Raw genomic sequence first — 18,313 nt, 5'->3', positions numbered from 1 at the left:
AAAACACACACACACACACCAAAACATTTTGTCCTACTGAAATAATCATTCAGTGTCTACTTGGTGGATACTAAGGAAAATCTACGGCAAATCTGGCTTCTACTTATAATCAATGTCATGGAAAGGCTTTGGAGCTGTACAGAGTCTGTAAGCCCCGATCCTGCCACTTCCTGCCCGTGGGAAGCCTCAGAAGTTCTCCAAGTCTCCACTTGTGCAACTGTCAAGAGCGAAGGGTAACAATTAGAGGCCAAAGGTGAGCTGAAGCAAGAGAATGGCATGACACCTCTTTCACCTCCGGGCGAAAGCCATGGCCAGAACTGTGGGCAGGAAAAGGTGACCCATCCCCCTGCCTCCACAGCCCTCATTTTGCTGGACAACCCCTCTCCTATATGACCAGTACAGAATATGTACTGTCCTGGTAGATGGGCTCTCCTCAGCCATGAGCTCTTTCCATGAATAGGTCGTGAGAGTCACTTGCAGGCCAGCATCATCACCTGCCACCACGCCTTCCCTATCTTTCTTTACCCTTTGCCCTCTAAACAAGGAAGCCAGCATGGTGGGGCCAAGGACTGCTGCCCAATTTGGGTCCTGGGTGGCCTCTGCCTCCCTCTTCCCTGGGCCCCCAGCCAACTCCACCCTCCCGCAGAGATGCTCCCTGCTAACTTCATTCCTGCCTCATAGTTGGAATGACAGTGGCTCTCAGAATCCCTGGGGAGTGGAGAGGGTGATGGGGGTCTGGGGAGGCAGCCAGGCCCAGGAGCAGGTTAATGTTACAGCCCTGGGTAAGTGAGCTGGGCCGGCTGACGTCAGGGTGATGAAGGGTGGAGGGGAGGGCCGGGTTGCTGAACTATAATGATAGGTCAAATCAAATAGGATCACCTTGGGACGGAGCCCCGCAAGCTGGATAGAGAGCGTCCCCAAGCCATGGTCCCTACTAGCCGCAGCTCAATCTGGGTCCCTCTTCCCTCAACCCGAGTGCCTGAAGCAGGCTTTGGTTTCATGTCAGCAGCCTTCATCTGCCTTCCAAAAATAAGCCCCTGCCGCCATGCCGAAGGGAGAAAAACAAGAAGGGCGGTATTTTTAGGGCCATTAATTCTGACCACGTGCCTGAGAGGCAAGGTGGATGGCCCTGGGACAGAGGCTGTTCATCACTATGTTCCGGGGAGTAGGACGTGTTCAGGGCACGCTGCAGGCTCTCGTCTTCTTAGGCGTCCTAGTGGGCATGGTGGTGCCCTCGCCCGCCGGCACCCGCGCCAACGGCACGCTACTGGACTCCAGAGGCTGGGGCACCCTCTTGTCCAGGTCTCGAGCTGGGCTAGCTGGAGAAATTTCGGGTGTGAATTGGGAAAGTGGCTATTTGGTGGGCATCAAGCGGCAGCGGAGACTCTACTGCAACGTGGGCATTGGCTTCCACCTCCAGGTGCCCCCCGACGGCCGGATCAGTGGAACACACGAGGAGAACCCCTACAGTGAGTGTCACGAGCAGACGGCTGGGGTGCTTGCTGGCTTGGGCACAAGCTAAGTCAAAAGATTAAGTAGCCTTGCGCTGGTGGGTGGGGCTGCAGTCTGAAGGGAACGAGCTGGGCAACATTTAGATGGCTTGATCCTACCCTGCCCTGCCCAGATAGGGGTGCAGACCTAGTAGATGCAGAACTAGGCATCTTGGTGTTCTTAGACATCATGCCAGGTAACTCCATCCCGGTGGTACTAATTACTCCAGTATTAGTGGCCTATCTCAGGCCCTGGAGTCAGCCTGAAAAGCCATGACTGTACTGGTAAGAGATAAAAGTTATGGTATTCCGGCCTAGTTAGACCCACACACTTCTAACCAGCCGTCCACTTTGAAAGGGAAGGGCGAGTGGTCTGCCAAGTGCAACTCTTAAGCACATCCTTTTCCCTGTGCTTCCCCTAATGTCAAGTGCCTGCAGGGACAGCCTTCCAGCCAAGGCAGGGTTCCTGCTGTAGGGTCCCAGGCACGCCATCCAGCTCTGTGTAGCTGCAGTGTTTGAGAACTGAGTTGAAGCATGTGGAGCAGGCATTAAACAGTGATGATCAAAACCGATTGTTTGATTGATTGATTGATTGGCGTGCGTGTGTGCGTGCGTGCGTGTGTGTGTGTGTGTGTGTGTGTGTGTGTGTTGCTGAGGATTGAACCATTGAACCCAGGGACCCAGGCATACCATTGCAAGTACTCTACCATTTTGTGCTCCCTCTCCAGCCCCCATTCTTTCTCGCTCAAGTCAATGACCAAATGACAGAGTCACTGAAAGCCCGGATTCAAAGCTAATCTTAAATAGATGTCTGAATGCTCCATGTGATCCTCAGTTCCAGTATAAAGCTTTGCCATGCAGACCCGAGTGTGCTACAGAATGTGACAGAGCCGGGTGTGCGACAGGCTGTGACAAGATGTGGCTAGTGTAGTGACAGTACATTATAAGGATGGAGAGGCTGAGCCTCTAGAGGAAGGGGAACGACTCAATATCTCTGAAGGACTTGAATCCTCTCTCGGGTTTACATAAACATGAGTGTGTGTCCTCTGTTTCTTTGTCAGGCCTGCTGGAAATTTCCACAGTAGAGCGGGGTGTAGTGAGCCTCTTCGGTGTGAAAAGCACCCTCTTCATTGCCATGAGCAGCAAAGGAAGATTGTATACAACGGTGAGTTCCCTGGGAGAGGGGCAGCTCCAGGCTGCAGGAGGTCTGACGCTCACACCCTTGACAATAGCACACACACAGCACAGAGAGCCGTGTCTTTTACGAGAAGGAAGAAGGAAGGTCTGTGAAAGGGGTCCTTGCTGGCAAGGCACCTTGAAGTCCATGCTTCCTCTGTTTCACAGAGAAAGAAGCATCTGCACGGCCTGGGATTCTCCCAACCCCACCTGCCGGGACCTTTGCCCCTAAAGAAGCCCTAGTCCAGAGAGCCCTTGGGTGTGGAAGAATGTGCATTCTGACATAAAGCTGTTATCCGGGCTCCCGGTCAGGTCTGAGTAGCCAAACTGGAAGGCTCAGAAAGGCAGGCATCTGGGCCAGCCTGTGTGTGCTGCCAACAGGACACACCCCTCCAGGAGACACTCCACTGGAGGGTTGCAAGAGTCTGCAGAAGGAGGCTATCTCTCATCTACGTTAGCGTCTTGAGAGACTTTAGTCTAGGTTTTCTGTCCTCTGCTCTCTGATCCCACAGTCTATAAAAGTATTCTTCTGTCATACCTTTCCAACAGGCACCGGACCCCACCCCTCCCTCTGCACCAGAGATCACTAGGGAGGGCACATGCTGAGGGATAAATTCTGGCCCTCTGATACAAGGGCAAGCGTGAAATGTGTTTGCCAAAACCTCTGCTTTCTCGGACCCGCTCACTTCCGGGGCTCTCAGCCTGCAACTCGGCCTATTTCAAAATGTGTTAGAAAAACCTTCTATGAAGTTGATAAAATCAAGAGGTCTTTTGACAGAAATAAGGAAGGTAGGTCTAACTATGTGGTAGAGTCTTTACCTAGTATGTACTAGGGCCTGGGTTTAATCCAAAAAAGATGAAGAGGAAGAAGGGGAGGGGAGGCCAGTGGCTAAAGAGAATACCTCAGATCCACTAGAGGGGTTCCTCAGGAGAGTATAGCGCCTGCTCTTTTCATCCCTTGGGGGACAGAATGAGATTAGGAAGGGGACAGCAGACCTGGGACAAGTGCTAGGTTCCTAGGGGATTGTCCCAGCAAGGAAAGTCTGGAAAGGGACTTGGGCAAAGCATCTCTGCTTCCAAACCTTTTGAGCAAGTGTCTCAAAGTTGGTTTATGGTGTGGGCTAAAGTCAGTACCTCTCACAGTTCTGAGGACACTGGTGTGCACTCAGCATCTGGAGAACCCGTTCAATGCATGGGTTTCCAGGACCTGCTTCAGAGACTCTGCAGTATGGGATAGAGACCGTCAGTCTTTCTGGGTCAGGGTTCGGGTTTTTGTTTTGTTTTAGGTCATGAGGTGTTTTTAGCAGTGCAGGTAGTTGTGGGTGCTGCCAGGTTATGTGGCGTATGGAGAACAAGGAAGCTCGTCAGATCTGCCTAGTGTGAAGCCAGGCCTGAGGGCAGCAGGAGGAGAAGACAGGTTCATTCTTGGATGCCAAGGTACCACTCTCTGGGAAAGTGTCAGGGCAGGAAACAGTTTGTGACCATCCAAGGCTTTGGTAGAACAGGCACCCTTCTAGGTTTTTCCTCACCAGCCTCCATGGCACCCAGGATCCCACCGGCCAGGAGACCCAGGTAACTGGGTCTAGGACTCCATGCGGGCATTTTAGCAGACATATCTGTCAGAAGCCCAAATTAGAGAAACCCTTACTTCTGCCATCATAATTAACAGACTTTTTTCTCAATTAGAGAAGAATTCAGTTATGACATGGGAGAGAGTCGCAAACATAGAGTAAATGCATCCACTTCCCGCTTGAAATCTCTGGTTCTAAGAGAAGCTGAGGATTGGGAACATACATGTTGGCTACCAGAGAAAACGCTCCCCGAGGGTAGACCCTCTCAAGGTAGCAAATTTCTCTGGTGGGAGGCACCCAGACTCATCAAATTCTAGAGGTGGCTGGAGTGCCCAGTGAACGGCAGTTGCCTGGGAGGATTTGAGAGAAGACCATCCTGTCTCCATATCCAGTAGCCTGGAGGCATGAGCTCTGGCTGGGAGGTTCTCCCTAGACCCCCAGGGCTAGAGAGTGCAGCTGGTTGGACAGCAGTGCCCCAGCGAGGGCACCTGATGCTCTGTGTGTGGCTGGGGACCAGATGCTGCTGAACACCCCTCCCCATCCCCCCATCCCTCCGCAGCAGTTATCACGGTCTAAAAAAACAATTGCCAACTAATCCCCGGAGCCAGGAAGACTCCTGCTGGCTGGTGATTTCATTCACACGGTTTTCCTTTCAGCCCCCTGAGCTGCCTCCTCCCTTGGTAGATCAGCTGCTGTAACCTCTAAAAGGCATTTCTCATGGTGGGAGGAAGGGGGCTGGTGAGGAGGAAGAGGCAGTCACCATGTGGTGGGAGAGCAAAGAAAAGCTACCTAGACGTGGTCTTCCTTCTTTCAGATGAAGGGGCACAGAGCCTAAGCTCTATTAGGCTCTCGCTGCAGATAAGCAGCACCTGCCCTGAGCACACACAGATTATCTGGGATCCCGTAGTGTGCTTATAAGCACTGTCCTGCAGTGTTCTGGAGGGGCATTTGGGCTTAGCCTCCCTTTGCAGGTGGAGACACAAGGTGACCACAATCTCCCGCTCTTTCCCTGCATTCAATTGCAGCTATGTGCAGAACCCTCTCTAGACTCTGCAATAAGGCATAGCAAGCTGGCTCTGCAGGTAATGCATAGAAAGCTGGCTGTGCAGATAATGCATAGAAAGCTGGCTCTGCAGGTAATGCATAGAAAGCTGACTGTGCAGATAATGCATAGCAAGCTGGCTCTGCAGGTAATGCATAGAAAGCTGGCTGTGCAGGTAATGCATAGAAAGCTGGCTCTGCAGGTAATGCATAGAAAGCTGACTCTGCAGGTAATGCATAGAAAGCTGGCTGTGCAGATAATGCATAGAAAGCTGGCTCTGCAGGTAATGCATAGAAAGCTGGCTCTGCAGGTAATGCATAGAAAGCTGGCTGTGCAGATAATGCATAGAAAGCTGGCTCTGCAGGTAATGCACAGAAAGCTGGCTCTGCAGGTAATGCATAGAAACTTGCAGGGGAAGCTCATTTGGCAGGCCAGACTGGGACTAGCATTCCAGTTGCTGCCCAGTCCTACCCTGCAGCTGCTGGACTTACTTCAGCCAGTCACCGAGCTTCTCTCAGCCTGGACTTTTGCCATCTTGGATATAGACTGGAGCAGAATATGACTGAACCCCAACATCCTCACTATCCTTAAAGTCCAGAAAGTCATCAAGGACCCCTTCCTGAAGGGGGTTCTGTGGTCGTCCATTGAGAAACATGCACGTTGCACTTTGAAGGGGTTATACCATGTTCACATACTTCTAATCAATAGGATCCCAGTGACACGCAAGCGTCCCCTCTACTCATGTGACCAGAAGTAGGGATACATATCCAAAGCATATACGGATGAAGATCATTAAAGACAGAAGGGGCTTAGCATTGGATAAAGACAAGAGGATGGGTATGATAGCGCCCTCCCCCGCCACACACGCATGCACGCACGCATGCACGCACACATAACTTTTGGGGCCATTTTCACCAGCAGTATTTCACCCCAAACACCCAGGGATGCTTTCTGTTGCACACCACTTCTGCATTGGGAGAGTTAAAGACTATTTCTTTTTAATTGGATTTGGCTATGGTTGGCCCTACAAGGAATTCAAGACATTGTCACGCTGATGCTTAAAAGTGGCAGCCCCAGGAAATGTGACCTGGTGGAATTATTTCATTTGTCATAATATATAGTAGCTGCTGCTTTTATTAACATGGTGTTTGCTTGGCTGGGAGATGTGGTTGGGATGTGGCTGGGAGCTAGTCTAGAGCACAAAGATTTGGGTTCCATTTCCAGCACTGCCTCTGTCAAAAACATCCACTGAGCAGAAAGTCAGGTGAAGTGTAGCCTTGATACCCTCAGGGAGTTGGTTCTAGGAGTCCCCCAAATCCCCAAATCTCTAGGTGCTGAAGTGCCTCATAAATATGCTATAGTGTCTTCATATGACCTGTGTCCTTCTAGATGTTTTGACATATCATTTGACTACTTTTAACACTTAATGCAATGCAAAGGCTACATAAATTGATATTGTACTAGATTTTTAGGGAACAATTTATTAGGAAATAAAATGTTTGTGCATGTGCAATACAGATGCAATCTTTTCCCAAATATTTTTAGTCCATGGTCAGTTGACTCTAGGGGTATGGAACCCACAGATATACATGGTCAGCTGTATATGCACCCACAGCGAGGCAGACGTCTTCAGAAATGGTGGTTCTCAGCCAGACTCATTCTAGACAATGGGATGTGGGCAATGGCCCTGGTTCTCAACCCAATGGCTCAATCTCCCTTCCTCTGCTCTCCACCCTAAATCTGATTTCCTCTCACCAGCTTGCAAACAACACAGCAAAACCTCTCCCTTAACCACTGTCCAGATCAGAAATAAATTCTCCTGAAAACCAGCTGGGCAAGTTCCTCTCTGGAGACACACAAAGTTAGAACAGAGGGAAATCAGGTGGGTGGAGGGGGCCACATCACCACGAGAGACCACTGCTTCTGATAAAAGCACCTCCCCCCACTTCCGGGCCCATTTTTAAATAAATTAGTTATGTGGGTGGATAATGCGTAAACATGATTTAAGAAGGAAGAAAAAGCACAAAAGAGGCTTACTGTCTGTGCGGTCCTCCTGAGACACAACCGGTGTGACAGTTCCTTGGGAACCATCCTGTGAATAATCTGTGTGTGCATGAGTGTAAGTCATACTACAAAGGTTCAAGGTTTTTTTAAAAAAATGTTATGCATGTGAGTGTTTTGTTGTACATGTCTGTGTACAACCTGTGTACCTGATGTCCTCAGAGGCCAGAAGACGATGCTGGATCCCCTGGAACTGTAGTTATAGACAGTTGTGAGCTACCATGTGGGTGCTGGGAATCGAACCCAAATCCTCTGCAAGATAAGCATTCAAACTATGCATATTCCCTTGGTAATATGTTTCAGTGTTCAGTGCCAATGTATAAAAGGTTTACTTTTCATGGCTTACAGCATCCCACAGCGCAGCTTGGTCATAGCAGAGACAACTGCTCTCCTCTTAGTAGAGACTGACTGTTTGGGATTCTTGCTATTAAAAACTGTTGTCAACTTTTGTACACATGTGGGAATTGAATGCCAAAATCTGTTCTTAGAAGAAGAATTTCTGATCATCTGTTATCCCCATTTTTAAAAGAAATTCTAGTAGATACTGTGAATTGCCCTACCTAGAAGTAATAACATTACATACTGAAGAACACCAAGAATCCCTAGTCTCTGGGCACTTACCAGTTATGGTATCAAATGCCTTTTTCCCTGCAATCTGACCATTGATCCCTGGGATCCTTTGTTCTCTCTCTCTCTCTCTCTCTCCTCTCCTCGTCTCTCATCCTCTCTCATCTCTCTCTCTCTCGTCTCTCTCTCTCTCTCTGTGTGTGTGTGTGTGTGTGTGTGTGTGTGTGTATCAGGGGGATTGGAGTCTACTGGGAAAGAAGCTAATGTCCATAGGGCTCAGGTGCTATTTGAGTGCTGTTCGAGGCATCTGCCTCAAGGGCTCTAGAGTACTAATGATGGGCTCTCTACCACCCTATTATAGTGACCTGAAGGGAGACCCATGTGTCCCCATTGCTAGTGAGGCTGGGTGCACAGACTTCTGAAGCATTTATCTAATTATTCCTTTATCAATAAATATTCAGGAGTCAGATATTGGAGTAAAGAAACCTGATTGATTAGAGAAGTGACAGAGAAGTGACTAGTGACCTCCTTTCTCTCTCTCTCCCTCCCTCCCTCCCTCCCTCTCTCTCTCTCTCTCTCTCTCTCTCTCTCTCTCTCTCTCTCTCTCTCTCTCTCTCTCTCTCTCTCCTTCCTCAATCTGAAAAGAACTGAGAATTCTTTCTAAGTCCCTCCCTACTACTTCCTGTGTCTCTCTATATGTCCTGGGACCTCTAAAATCTCTATGGCCAATATTGGTCAGCTAGTAGCTAACTTCATCCTCTGATTCAAAGTAAACTTTATTATTAGTCTCAGGAGTGTCAGAATACAATTGAAATATCCCACAACATTTTCCCCCTTTGTCTAAATAAAAAGGAAAGCTTTTAATTCTAACACAGTAAAATTACATACAATAAGGACACTTATCAGGTAAGAATTATGTTCATAATGTTCAGTCCATTTGCATTTGAAAAACTCAGAGAAAATACTCAATTCTATCTTGGTGAATCCAAAGTTTCTTTTAATTCACTTCCTGTCCTAACTTGTGTTACCTTCCTAAAATATCTTTTTAGACCTCAAAACATTTTTTTTAGAAAAACAGTTTAAGCTTTTATGTTTCACAACCTTATAAACTTTACACCTCTTATTTTTCTTTTTTTTAATTTGGTAACATGAAAAACTGTAAAACTACAACTGTCTAGTCTTCAACTCTATTAGAGACCCAAGAAGGATATAATATTACCTGAAGAAAACAGAAAGTGCAGAGCAAACAATCTCTGAAACTATAGAAACAACGGAGGCAGCTGGGAGTCTGGACAGTCACCCAAGGTTCCTCTGCAATGTTGGGCATCCATCTTTGGCTTTCTTTTGTGTCCTACTTGTCCAATTTGGACAGCATACTGTCAGTAGGCTAGGCAAGGACACTTTCTCTGTTCAGGGGCTAAGTATGCCATAAATGAAAGCAAACTCCATATGTTTTTTTTTTTATGTTCATCATCCTTTTTGGAAGTAAATTGGTACTGTCAGGAGCAGATGTGTCTTATTGTCATAAAAAGCTTTATGTTATTAAAATAATCTTAAATGTCATATTCTGTAGGTCTCTGAAGTGTTTGAAGAACATCTATCTAAAATACATCTCTGATTGGCCTTGAAAACATACCTAACATGACTGTAAATTTGATTGTTATAGATGACTAACTACTAACCCACACTTCTTAATTATCTTAAATAGTTTTCAAAGACTAGAACTGCCAGATGAAGCATTTATCTGATTATTCTTTTATCATTAAAAACTTGGGAGTCAGGTATTGGGGTAAAAACCTGATTGATCAGAGAAGCAGCAGAGAAGTGGCTAGTGAACCCCCCTCCTCAATCCAAAAGGGCTGAGAATCTTTCTAAGTCCCTCCCTACCGCTTCCTGTGTCTCTCTATATGTCCTGGGTCCTCCAAATTACCTCTATGGCTAATTTTGGAGAGCTAATAACTAACTCCACCCTCTGACTCAGGTAAACTTTATCAGCAGTTTTGGGAGTGTCAGAGTGCAATCAATCAAAATATCCCACAACAGACTTCTTTCAGAAATCCAGGTGCCGGGTGGAAGTCAGAGAGCCATTGAGCTGTGGTTGCTGGTACATGTGTGTGCACACGTGCATGTGCCTCTGCCCACATGGTAGCCAGAGGGGGACACAGAGCATCCTCCTCCATAGCTCTCTGTCTAAATCCCCTGGGAACCAGGTTCTCTTTCTCTAGAAAAAATGGTTGTTATCTCATATCCTGTAAGGCCCCAGGGAATGGCATGGACTATGGAGCTCCACTCACCTTCTGGGCTCCAACTCAAGACTGAGAATGAGCCTTTTTTCTTTAAGGGATGGCAGACTTTGCATAGAAGAACTATGGGTGGAGAGAGACAGTACTGGAAAGGACTCATGAACTCATTTGTTTCTGTTTCTCCACCCGCTGCCCCACCAGCTCCCTGGCACCGCACAGCTTGCCTGAAAGATAACTGAGTCTCTGAGTGGAAGAGACTGTTTAAGCTCACATTGTTGGCAAGCAGAAGAGTCACTGAGTGGAGCCCTGAGCCTCCATCCTGTCCTGCCAGGTGGCCTCTCACTGTAGTCTTGACAGCTCAGTGCCGCCCTCCCTCTTCCCTTCTCTGGAGAGAACACATTCTCACCTGAGGATGTGCGAAAGCACCCCCACCTGGAAGTCTGTTCCGCTATCCCATCGGATCTGAGGATTAGCTCTCTCTGTTCCTGGCCTTGGCTTCCTCCTGGTGTAGGAGGGCACGTGAGAGGAACTGTGAGGGCTCTGAAGCGCCTCCCATTCTAACCTCTGAGCTTTCTTCCCTCCTTGCAGTGTGGTAGTGTTTTACAAAGGGAAGGGAGGGAACACGGAGGAAAGCCCTCCTCTGTGGGACTCAGCTGGTGTTTTGGCACTTCTTAATGATCACCGTGTCTCCACTGTCTTTTCCCCTTCGCAGCCCAGCTTCCAAGAGGAATGTAAGTTCCGCGAAACCCTCCTCCCAAACAACTACAACGCCTACGAGTCAGACCTGTACAGAGGGACCTACATTGCACTGAGCAAACACGGACGGGTAAAGCGGGGCAGCAAGGTGTCCCCAATCATGACTGTCACTCACTTCCTTCCCAGGATATAAGGACCCATGGAGAAAGCCTCATAAAGTGACAGCTGCATCTTTTCTGTTGGAATTTTCCACGAGAGAACAATCCTGCTGGTACCCCGTGACTTCTCAGTCCGGCTTATCTTGTGCCTCAAGAGACCAGAGCTGGTTTCCATGACCACTGGACTGCGTGGCATGTGACCCACGTGACTGAAGGGTTGCAGCTGACATCTCAGAATGACAGTGGATCCTGTACGTTGACCTCACCCGAGGAGAGACAGTGCAGATGATACTTGTGACATGTGGTCCCATGCATAAGCAAAGGCCAGGATGGGAGTGTTCCTGTGTCCCTGCATACTCACGCATCTTCATGTAGAGTCTCAGAACAAAGGCATTTCAAATTGCCTTTCTCCTGACATTTTCACTGTAAGAATCTGCCTGTCAGAGCATCACTTGTCAAGCCAGCAGGATTGAGGTGTGCCTCATTCTGTCTTGTTCTGATCATCCATCCATCCATCCATCCATCCATTGGCGTTAACTGCACCAGTCCTCTGAATGACAGCAAACAGCTGTCTTTTATTTTGTAGGAAGGAAGTGGGGGTGTACAAACTAATTGCAAACTAGAAAAAAAACTGGCACCCTAAAAGCCATGCCCACTGGGCTTCTGGGAACACTACGATGCATTGTTAGGGAAGCTAGGATAGAAGGGGTCCCCTCCATGGAAGGAAGGGATAGAACAGTGTCTGTAGCCATTGGGGAGATCTGTGAAGACAGAGGGACTGGATGTTCTCTAAAGAGCAATGCTGCCCGAAGGGCCTTGAGCGGTGCGTGGCTCTAAGAACAGGCCAGCACCAGGCTGCCTGCCCACAACGTTTCCTCACTTTGAACCAGGTCTTATTTTAACCTCAGATGACAAGGATCCTAATAATGGCAACCTCCCTGGCAAGGAAGAGCAGTGTGCAAATTAGGGCATGAAGGAAGTCCAGAGGCTTTGGACTCGCCATGGTGATCCCTCTCCAACTATGTCCAGGAAACTCGCCCAACTTCTCACCCGATGCTCGTACTTCCTCCCCACTTGTCCTAATCTTACGTACACAATGCCACCTGGATGCAGTAGAATGGGCACTGTGACCTCCAGTGTGTGCCCCTCTTCCTCACTATGGTAGGCGAGGCATGATAATCCCAGGACTCAGGCACCCAAGCTGAAGCGGCTCCTCGTTCTACAATGCCTTCGTGCCTCTTGTCCTTTGAGAGTATTTTAGACCGAGGTTCCCTGGGAGACTCTAAAAGTGGTCTGCCTAGAGCCTGCAGATTCCTGAACTGTTGGAATGTTCCTAAATCTGATACCACGGAGAGCCAGATCAGTGCACACATATTTTCAGCATATGTCATAAAACGACCTGACACCCTCAGCTACTCTTGGGAGCTCTGACCTGCAAGGCAATCCCTCATCTGTTGCAAATACCTCCGTCTTCAGCATACCTCTCTATTCGTAGATGCAACCCTCTATAGACAGATCTGGACTCAGGGATTCTGAGCCGGAGATGGGGGAGGGGGTGACAATGAAAGAGAGACACCATTCTGACTTCCTCCTTTACCCTGTGTCAGGGTGGAAGGTGGGGGGGAGGCAGGAGCTAGGTGAGATAAATTAACAGGTGGTAGGAGTTCAGCCACATGCTGAAGTCCACACCCCCAAGCCCTGGATGAAAACAAGAAAGAACCGAGTCTTCGATCAGGTGTAAAGGGGAGAGAAATCAGTCCAACTTAACTGGGATGTTGGAGTGCCAGTTGTCTGGGAAGGAGAAAGCCGCCCTCCCTTAAGACATCTTTGATAGTGCTGTCAACCTCTTTACAGGGTTTGTCAGAAATGGGGTCACTTGGAGTTTTGAGTGTGTTCATTCCTGGTGGACTATAAGGACAGGGTGACTGGAGCTGTGGTCTGCGACAGGGTTAGGAGAAATGTCTTAAGCCTCAAGACAGTCAGCTACCAGCCTCTCTTCCTCCTTTCCTCCCTTCCCATCTTCCTTTCTAGAGATCTTTAGGCATTGCTTTGAGACAGTGTACTCTAGAAAGGTTTCAAGACCCTGGGCAGCTAAATCTTTCCTGCTTCTGTGTTGAGGTTCATGAAGCTGCTCAAAACCTGACAAGCAGTTTCATCAGGGGTCCACTTCTGCCTTTCATGGTTGTGGTGAGAAAGAGGGACAAGAGAGTCCCTGGATGGAGCAGGTCCGGTGTTCGGCTGCCTAGAATCAACACTGGTGCGAGGATTTCCCATGATTAACATCAGTCATGATAAGCTGGGGTCTCTAGCAGGCCCCAGGATTTTGCTTGATCAGTTCAATGCATGGAAGATAATTCCAACTTTTTCTCACGTAAAGAAATTCTCTTAAGAGGTTTCTCTCTGACCTGAAGCCAGTCAAACCAAATCCACAGGCCAATTAAGGGACAAGAGAAGAACACAGTCAGAGAGAGGTGCCTCCAGTCCCTTCTGTCCCGCTGCTGTGCACAGGGGTGGGTGTTATTTCCTACCTGGTCACCTGCCCTCCTTGAAGCGCCTCTCACCAATGTATGTTATAGAAACTCAAGGGGGCAGGACTGGAGAGATGGCTCAGTGGTTAAGAGCCCTTGATGCTCTTCCAGAGGAACAAGGTTCAGTTCCCAGTACCCACAGTCATCTTTAACTCCCTAATGTCCAACACTCAGTCTCTCTTGGCTCCAAGAGCACTGTACAGACATGCAGACAAAACATGTCACTGTCCCACTGCCTAGTGACATCTCTGTGCTTCATACTTCTAATACATTTTACCTTCCATTGGAAGACAGTAAGCAATTTGATAATTAATGCCCTGCCATTGCTCTTCCAGACTTCTACTGCTGCACCCCAGAGTTTCTCCAACAGACACACTGATCCTCAGACATTGTTCCAAGCCCTGCTCACAACCATTCTATGGTTTAAGATGAATGTTTTGTCTTTTTTAATCATCTAAATCAATACTATCTGTCTTCTTTTTTTTAGCCATATGAGTTTATCTCTAGGTCAACAGCCCAGACCTGAAATCCAGTCCTGTCCCCAGTCCTGGCCTGTGAAAATTTGGCATTCTTCTCGTATGGCCTTCAGGCCCTTTTCCTGCTCTAAGACTGCAGGTTCTCCAGGTTCGCACTCTGGGTTCTGAGGAAGGAAGGACATTGACGAGTCCATGACACTCACTGCCTTTGTCACCAGTGGTGTGGTGACAGGGCTTACCACGTGTGGTTGCTGGCCCTAAGTCTCCAGCATAACATCTCTGCTGAGATTACCTTCTGGCCTTTTTTGGTATGGAGCTAAGCTAGAAAACTCCTTCAACTTTCTATCTTTATGTTTTCCCTTAAGAAAAATCCCAAGTCACTTGTCTCGGGACAGGTGGCAGCTCCTCATAGTGAATCTCTACGAGTTACTCCCACCTTCCCTCTTCACAATGAACCAGCCACCCATGTGACTTCCCTGGAAATGTACCAAAGATAGAAACATTGGGACAGGGCTAGCACCAACAGAAATATTCCAGGCTGTGCTTACATCTGAGTGGACTGAGCCTCTTCGAGGAGCAGGAAAACAGTGGCTTCCCCCAAGCAGATCCCGACTCTAGGGCAGTGCGCAGACGGCCAACATGGAGCCATGTTTGTATACCTCATGAACTACTGAAACCCCAGCCTCGGACACGGTCCTCTTTGTCTTCTTGTTAAGGACCTCAGGCTGGGTCCTGGTGCAGACCCATCCTCAAGCTTGTGGGCAGCGAAGAGGGAATCCAGAAGCTGTTCAGTCATGTGCTTGTGAAATGTGATGTTTCTATTTTTAATATGTATGTGCTATGCACAAACCATAACATGTTCCAGCAAGAAGTTAAAGGTCTTTTTATACGTTTCTCTAAACTGTTTGACTCCGCCCCTCTTATTAAAACTGACAACAAATCTCTGGATTGTCGTTGATTTTTGTCTCTATTATCTACCCCCCCCGCCCCCGCTATCTGGGAGGTAGGAAGCAGAGGTTGGGGTGCTGTAGACATAGGTTTCTGGTGCTGTGGGTGACAAAGGCAGGAAGAACTTGTGGGAAGCCCATTGTCCCTATTACAAATGGGGCATTTGTCCAAGAAAGGAAAAAGGTGACCAAATACAGAATGAGGCTGTATATGCCCCTTCCCCTCTGCCTTCAAGCTGTAAGCATTTTTTTCTGTCTTGGAATCAACTCACTCACCCACCCACTAAGAACTACTTAATGAACGTCTAGTCCTGAGCTAGGCTAGGTTTGGAGGATACACGAGAAACATGGTAGACCTCACCACTTCTCTCAGAGGTGTGCAGTCTAAAACCTAGCGTGGAGGTGGGGAGATGTTGCTGCTCTCCCAATAGACCTGGGTTCGGTATCCAGAACCCACAGCTCACAAGTGCTTCTACTCCGATTTCAGGGGATGTAATACCCTCTCCTGGCCCTGTGGGCACTGCGTGCACATGGTACACTGAGATACATGCAGGCAAAATGCTTAAACACATGAAATAAGAATAAATACATTTTTAAGGGAAAAAACTCACATGGCAGGAGGTGGGAGGCGTTGGTGAGAAGAGATGGAGGAAGGAATTACGTAAACCCCTCTCTCATCCCCCAACTCCTTCCCTTCTCCCCACCATCCAAGTAATTCTTATTAAATATTTTAAAAAATAAAAAATAATTTGGATGAGGAAAAAACCCATTACCCAAGATCCTCAAGCCCACTCCATAGACTCTGATGGGACCCAGGGGGGCCTAGGGGTCCATATTTATCACAGTACCTAAGCAGCTCTGACATTGAAAATTACTGTCCAGTGAAAGGAGTGGAACTGTAGAACATTTGAGCAGGGAAGCCATTGTTTATTATAAAGTCCTTTCATAGTATTAAGCAAAGATGACAAAGACCAAAGAATGTAAGCCCTTCACCTATACATGCCCTTCTTGGGTCTCCTATTATCTCCCTTGCATGTTCTTGCTCCAGCCATCCCCTCTCCCGCCTTCTTTTTCTTGTGCTAACCTCCTGGGGAGAAGAATGCACAACTTCGTTTGATCAGTGCTGGGTTCTGCAGACACTCTTAGAACACAGGGGTGCTTGGCATATTTCCACATTTATTCATGCAATTCAGATTTCTAACCTACTATGATCAGAAACCATGCTGGACCCTTGGACGATCATTTTGACAAATTCTACAAGGGCTTATTGACTGACAAGGAAGGCAGATGTGAAGCAATTCCAGCAAACAGTAATGAGGGTATGGAAGAGGAAATTTCCACGTTCTCTGAAACCTAGAACAAGGCCTTGATCTCAAACAAGTGGATAAGAGAGCCAATCCTGGAGAAAGATGAACCCTTAAGGGTGTGAGACTGAAGGCAGGGGAGCAGTTGGGGGCTGGAAGGCAGGAGAGAAGGGACGTTCTGGGAGAAGAATATAAGAGACTCTTGAAGGTAGGGCTACTAGGAAAAGAGAGAACACAGTACCTTCCTTGATCTAAAATGTGACCATTGTTGCAGGTACAAAATAAGAGGAGATCCGCGGGTGGTGTTGATGGGACTTCGGATGGGTGGTGAGAAACTGTGCCACAGGGTTTTTGTGTAACACAATCATACATCATCTTCCTGAGATTCCTATCTCCAGACCTGTAACCTCCTTGCCATGCTAAGTAAAGTTTATGCTCTCAGACTAAAAACAAACTTGTATTTTGGCAGTTTAAGTGAGAATGTTTCCCATAGGCACAAATGTTTGATACTTAATTTTCAGTTGATGGAGATTTTTGGGGTAGGTAAGGTGATACGGCCTTGCAGCTGGAAGTAGATCACTGAGTGTAGACTTGAAATCACTTGGGAAAGAAGAACACTTTGGAGGCTTCCAATGGAAGTGTCCCAGGTTATGGGAGATTCTGACTGAATAGAGTAGCAATGGTGGGATGGAGAGACATCTGGCCCACCATCTCAACCACAGCCTGATCCCAGGATGCTGCTTACAGGCTGAATCTAAGCCTCAAGAGCTAGCCTTCACCATTGACTGAGATGAACCCTGAAGGGTTCAGATTCCTTTTTCTGACCATTCATCTTCTTTATATGGGTCAGTATGGAAGCCAGTCTGCCACTCTCATGGCAGCATGTGTGCCTACTTTTGGGACTCTCAGACCAAACAAGTGTTAACATGAATACAGGCACAAGGGCCCTCTATCTGACCTGAAAAAAACTGATACCCACAGAATGATAACTGCCCTTCCTTCCCATAAGTCTTAGGAAAAAGAACCATGGAGCCAAGGAAGAATCACATAGCAGATAACACTATTTGGTTGTTGTGATAATATCCCAGGGATAATCTATGCTCTATCCATACCCAGTCAAAATATCTGTCCTGTATTCTCTAGTTTTACCTCCATCCCTACCCTAACACACATCCCTGGAGACAAGCAGGGTCTCTTCGCAGGGACAGGCCTCAAGTTAGGATCCTCCTACTTCAGACTCCGGAGTCCGGGAATTCTGAATGTGCACCACAATGCCCAGCTTCTCCTCCACTCTTGTGCAAACGGAAATGCTGAGAATGCACCTTCAAAACATGCAAAATTCTCAACTGCCAATGGTGTTTTAACAGATACTTCAACATAAAACTTTGGACACACTCCTGTCCCCCACCCCACAAAAAGTTAAAAAAAATCATACAATCAAAATATAGAGGTAGATACAATGAGGTAGAAAAGGACTATGGAGGGCTGGAGAGATGGCTCAGAGGTTAAGAGCATTGCCTGCTCTTCCAAAGGTCCTGAGTTCAATTCCCAGCAACCACATGGTGGCTCACAACCATCTGTAATGGGGTCTGGTGCCCTCTTCTAGCCTGCAGGCATACACACAGACAGAATATTGTGTAATATATATATATATATGTATATATATATACATATATATATATGGACTATGGCTATAAGAAAGGCTTGAACTGAAGAGGACCTGAGGAGTCTCAGAGTTGGCTAACTGAGGGATTTATTGCCTGTATCAAAAATTAATAATTACTTCATTAAAAAATATAACATCCCTTCCTTCTTTTTTTGGTGGACACTCTCTCTCCCATTTGTCCTGCAAATATTCTGAGTCAAGGCTGCTCCTGGTCCCCAGGTCACAGATGCTGTCTCTTTTCCGACAGTGCATTGAATGCTGAAACTAGTCAGCTTAAACTGCCACTACAAAATCCCACAGGTGGTCTAACAGACTAACTTTCTGTTCTAGAGCCTGGAGTACAAGATCAGGACCAAACGGCATTGGTATCTAGTGAGTTCTCTCCTAC

At 47.6% G+C, this 18,313-nt stretch overlaps 1 protein-coding gene across 1 annotated transcript; it reads left to right on the top strand.

Moving 5' to 3' along the window:
- The first annotated feature begins 1,123 nt into the window (after nucleotides 1-1,123).
- On the top strand, nucleotides 1,124-11,039 carry Fgf6 (fibroblast growth factor 6). The gene is made up of 3 exons (XM_038320932.1): nucleotides 1,124-1,469; nucleotides 2,552-2,655; nucleotides 10,863-11,039. The coding sequence occupies exons 1-3, from the start codon at nucleotides 1,124-1,126 to the stop codon at nucleotides 11,037-11,039; spliced, it is 627 nt and encodes a 208-aa protein (XP_038176860.1).
- Nucleotides 11,040-18,313: the final 7,274 nt, after the last annotated feature.

Source organism: Arvicola amphibius, chromosome 2 (assembly GCF_903992535.2).
Source record: "Arvicola amphibius chromosome 2, mArvAmp1.2, whole genome shotgun sequence".
Taxonomy (NCBI): Eukaryota; Metazoa; Chordata; class Mammalia; order Rodentia; family Cricetidae; genus Arvicola; species Arvicola amphibius.
This window is presented reverse-complemented; position numbering and strand designations above follow the sequence as displayed.

What these genes read in the sequence shown, in the direction of transcription:
- Fgf6 (XM_038320932.1), top strand. Translation starts at nt 1,124, where the DNA reads ATGGCCCTGGGACAGAGGCTGTTCATCACTATGTTCCGGGGAGTAGGA. An exon ending in ACACGAGGAGAACCCCTACA is followed by an intron (nt 1,470 to 2,551) that starts GTGAGTGTCACG and finishes TTTCTTTGTCAG; the next exon opens with GCCTGCTGGAAATTTCCACA. An exon ending in AAGGAAGATTGTATACAACG is followed by an intron (nt 2,656 to 10,862) that starts GTGAGTTCCCTG and finishes TCCCCTTCGCAG; the next exon opens with CCCAGCTTCCAAGAGGAATG.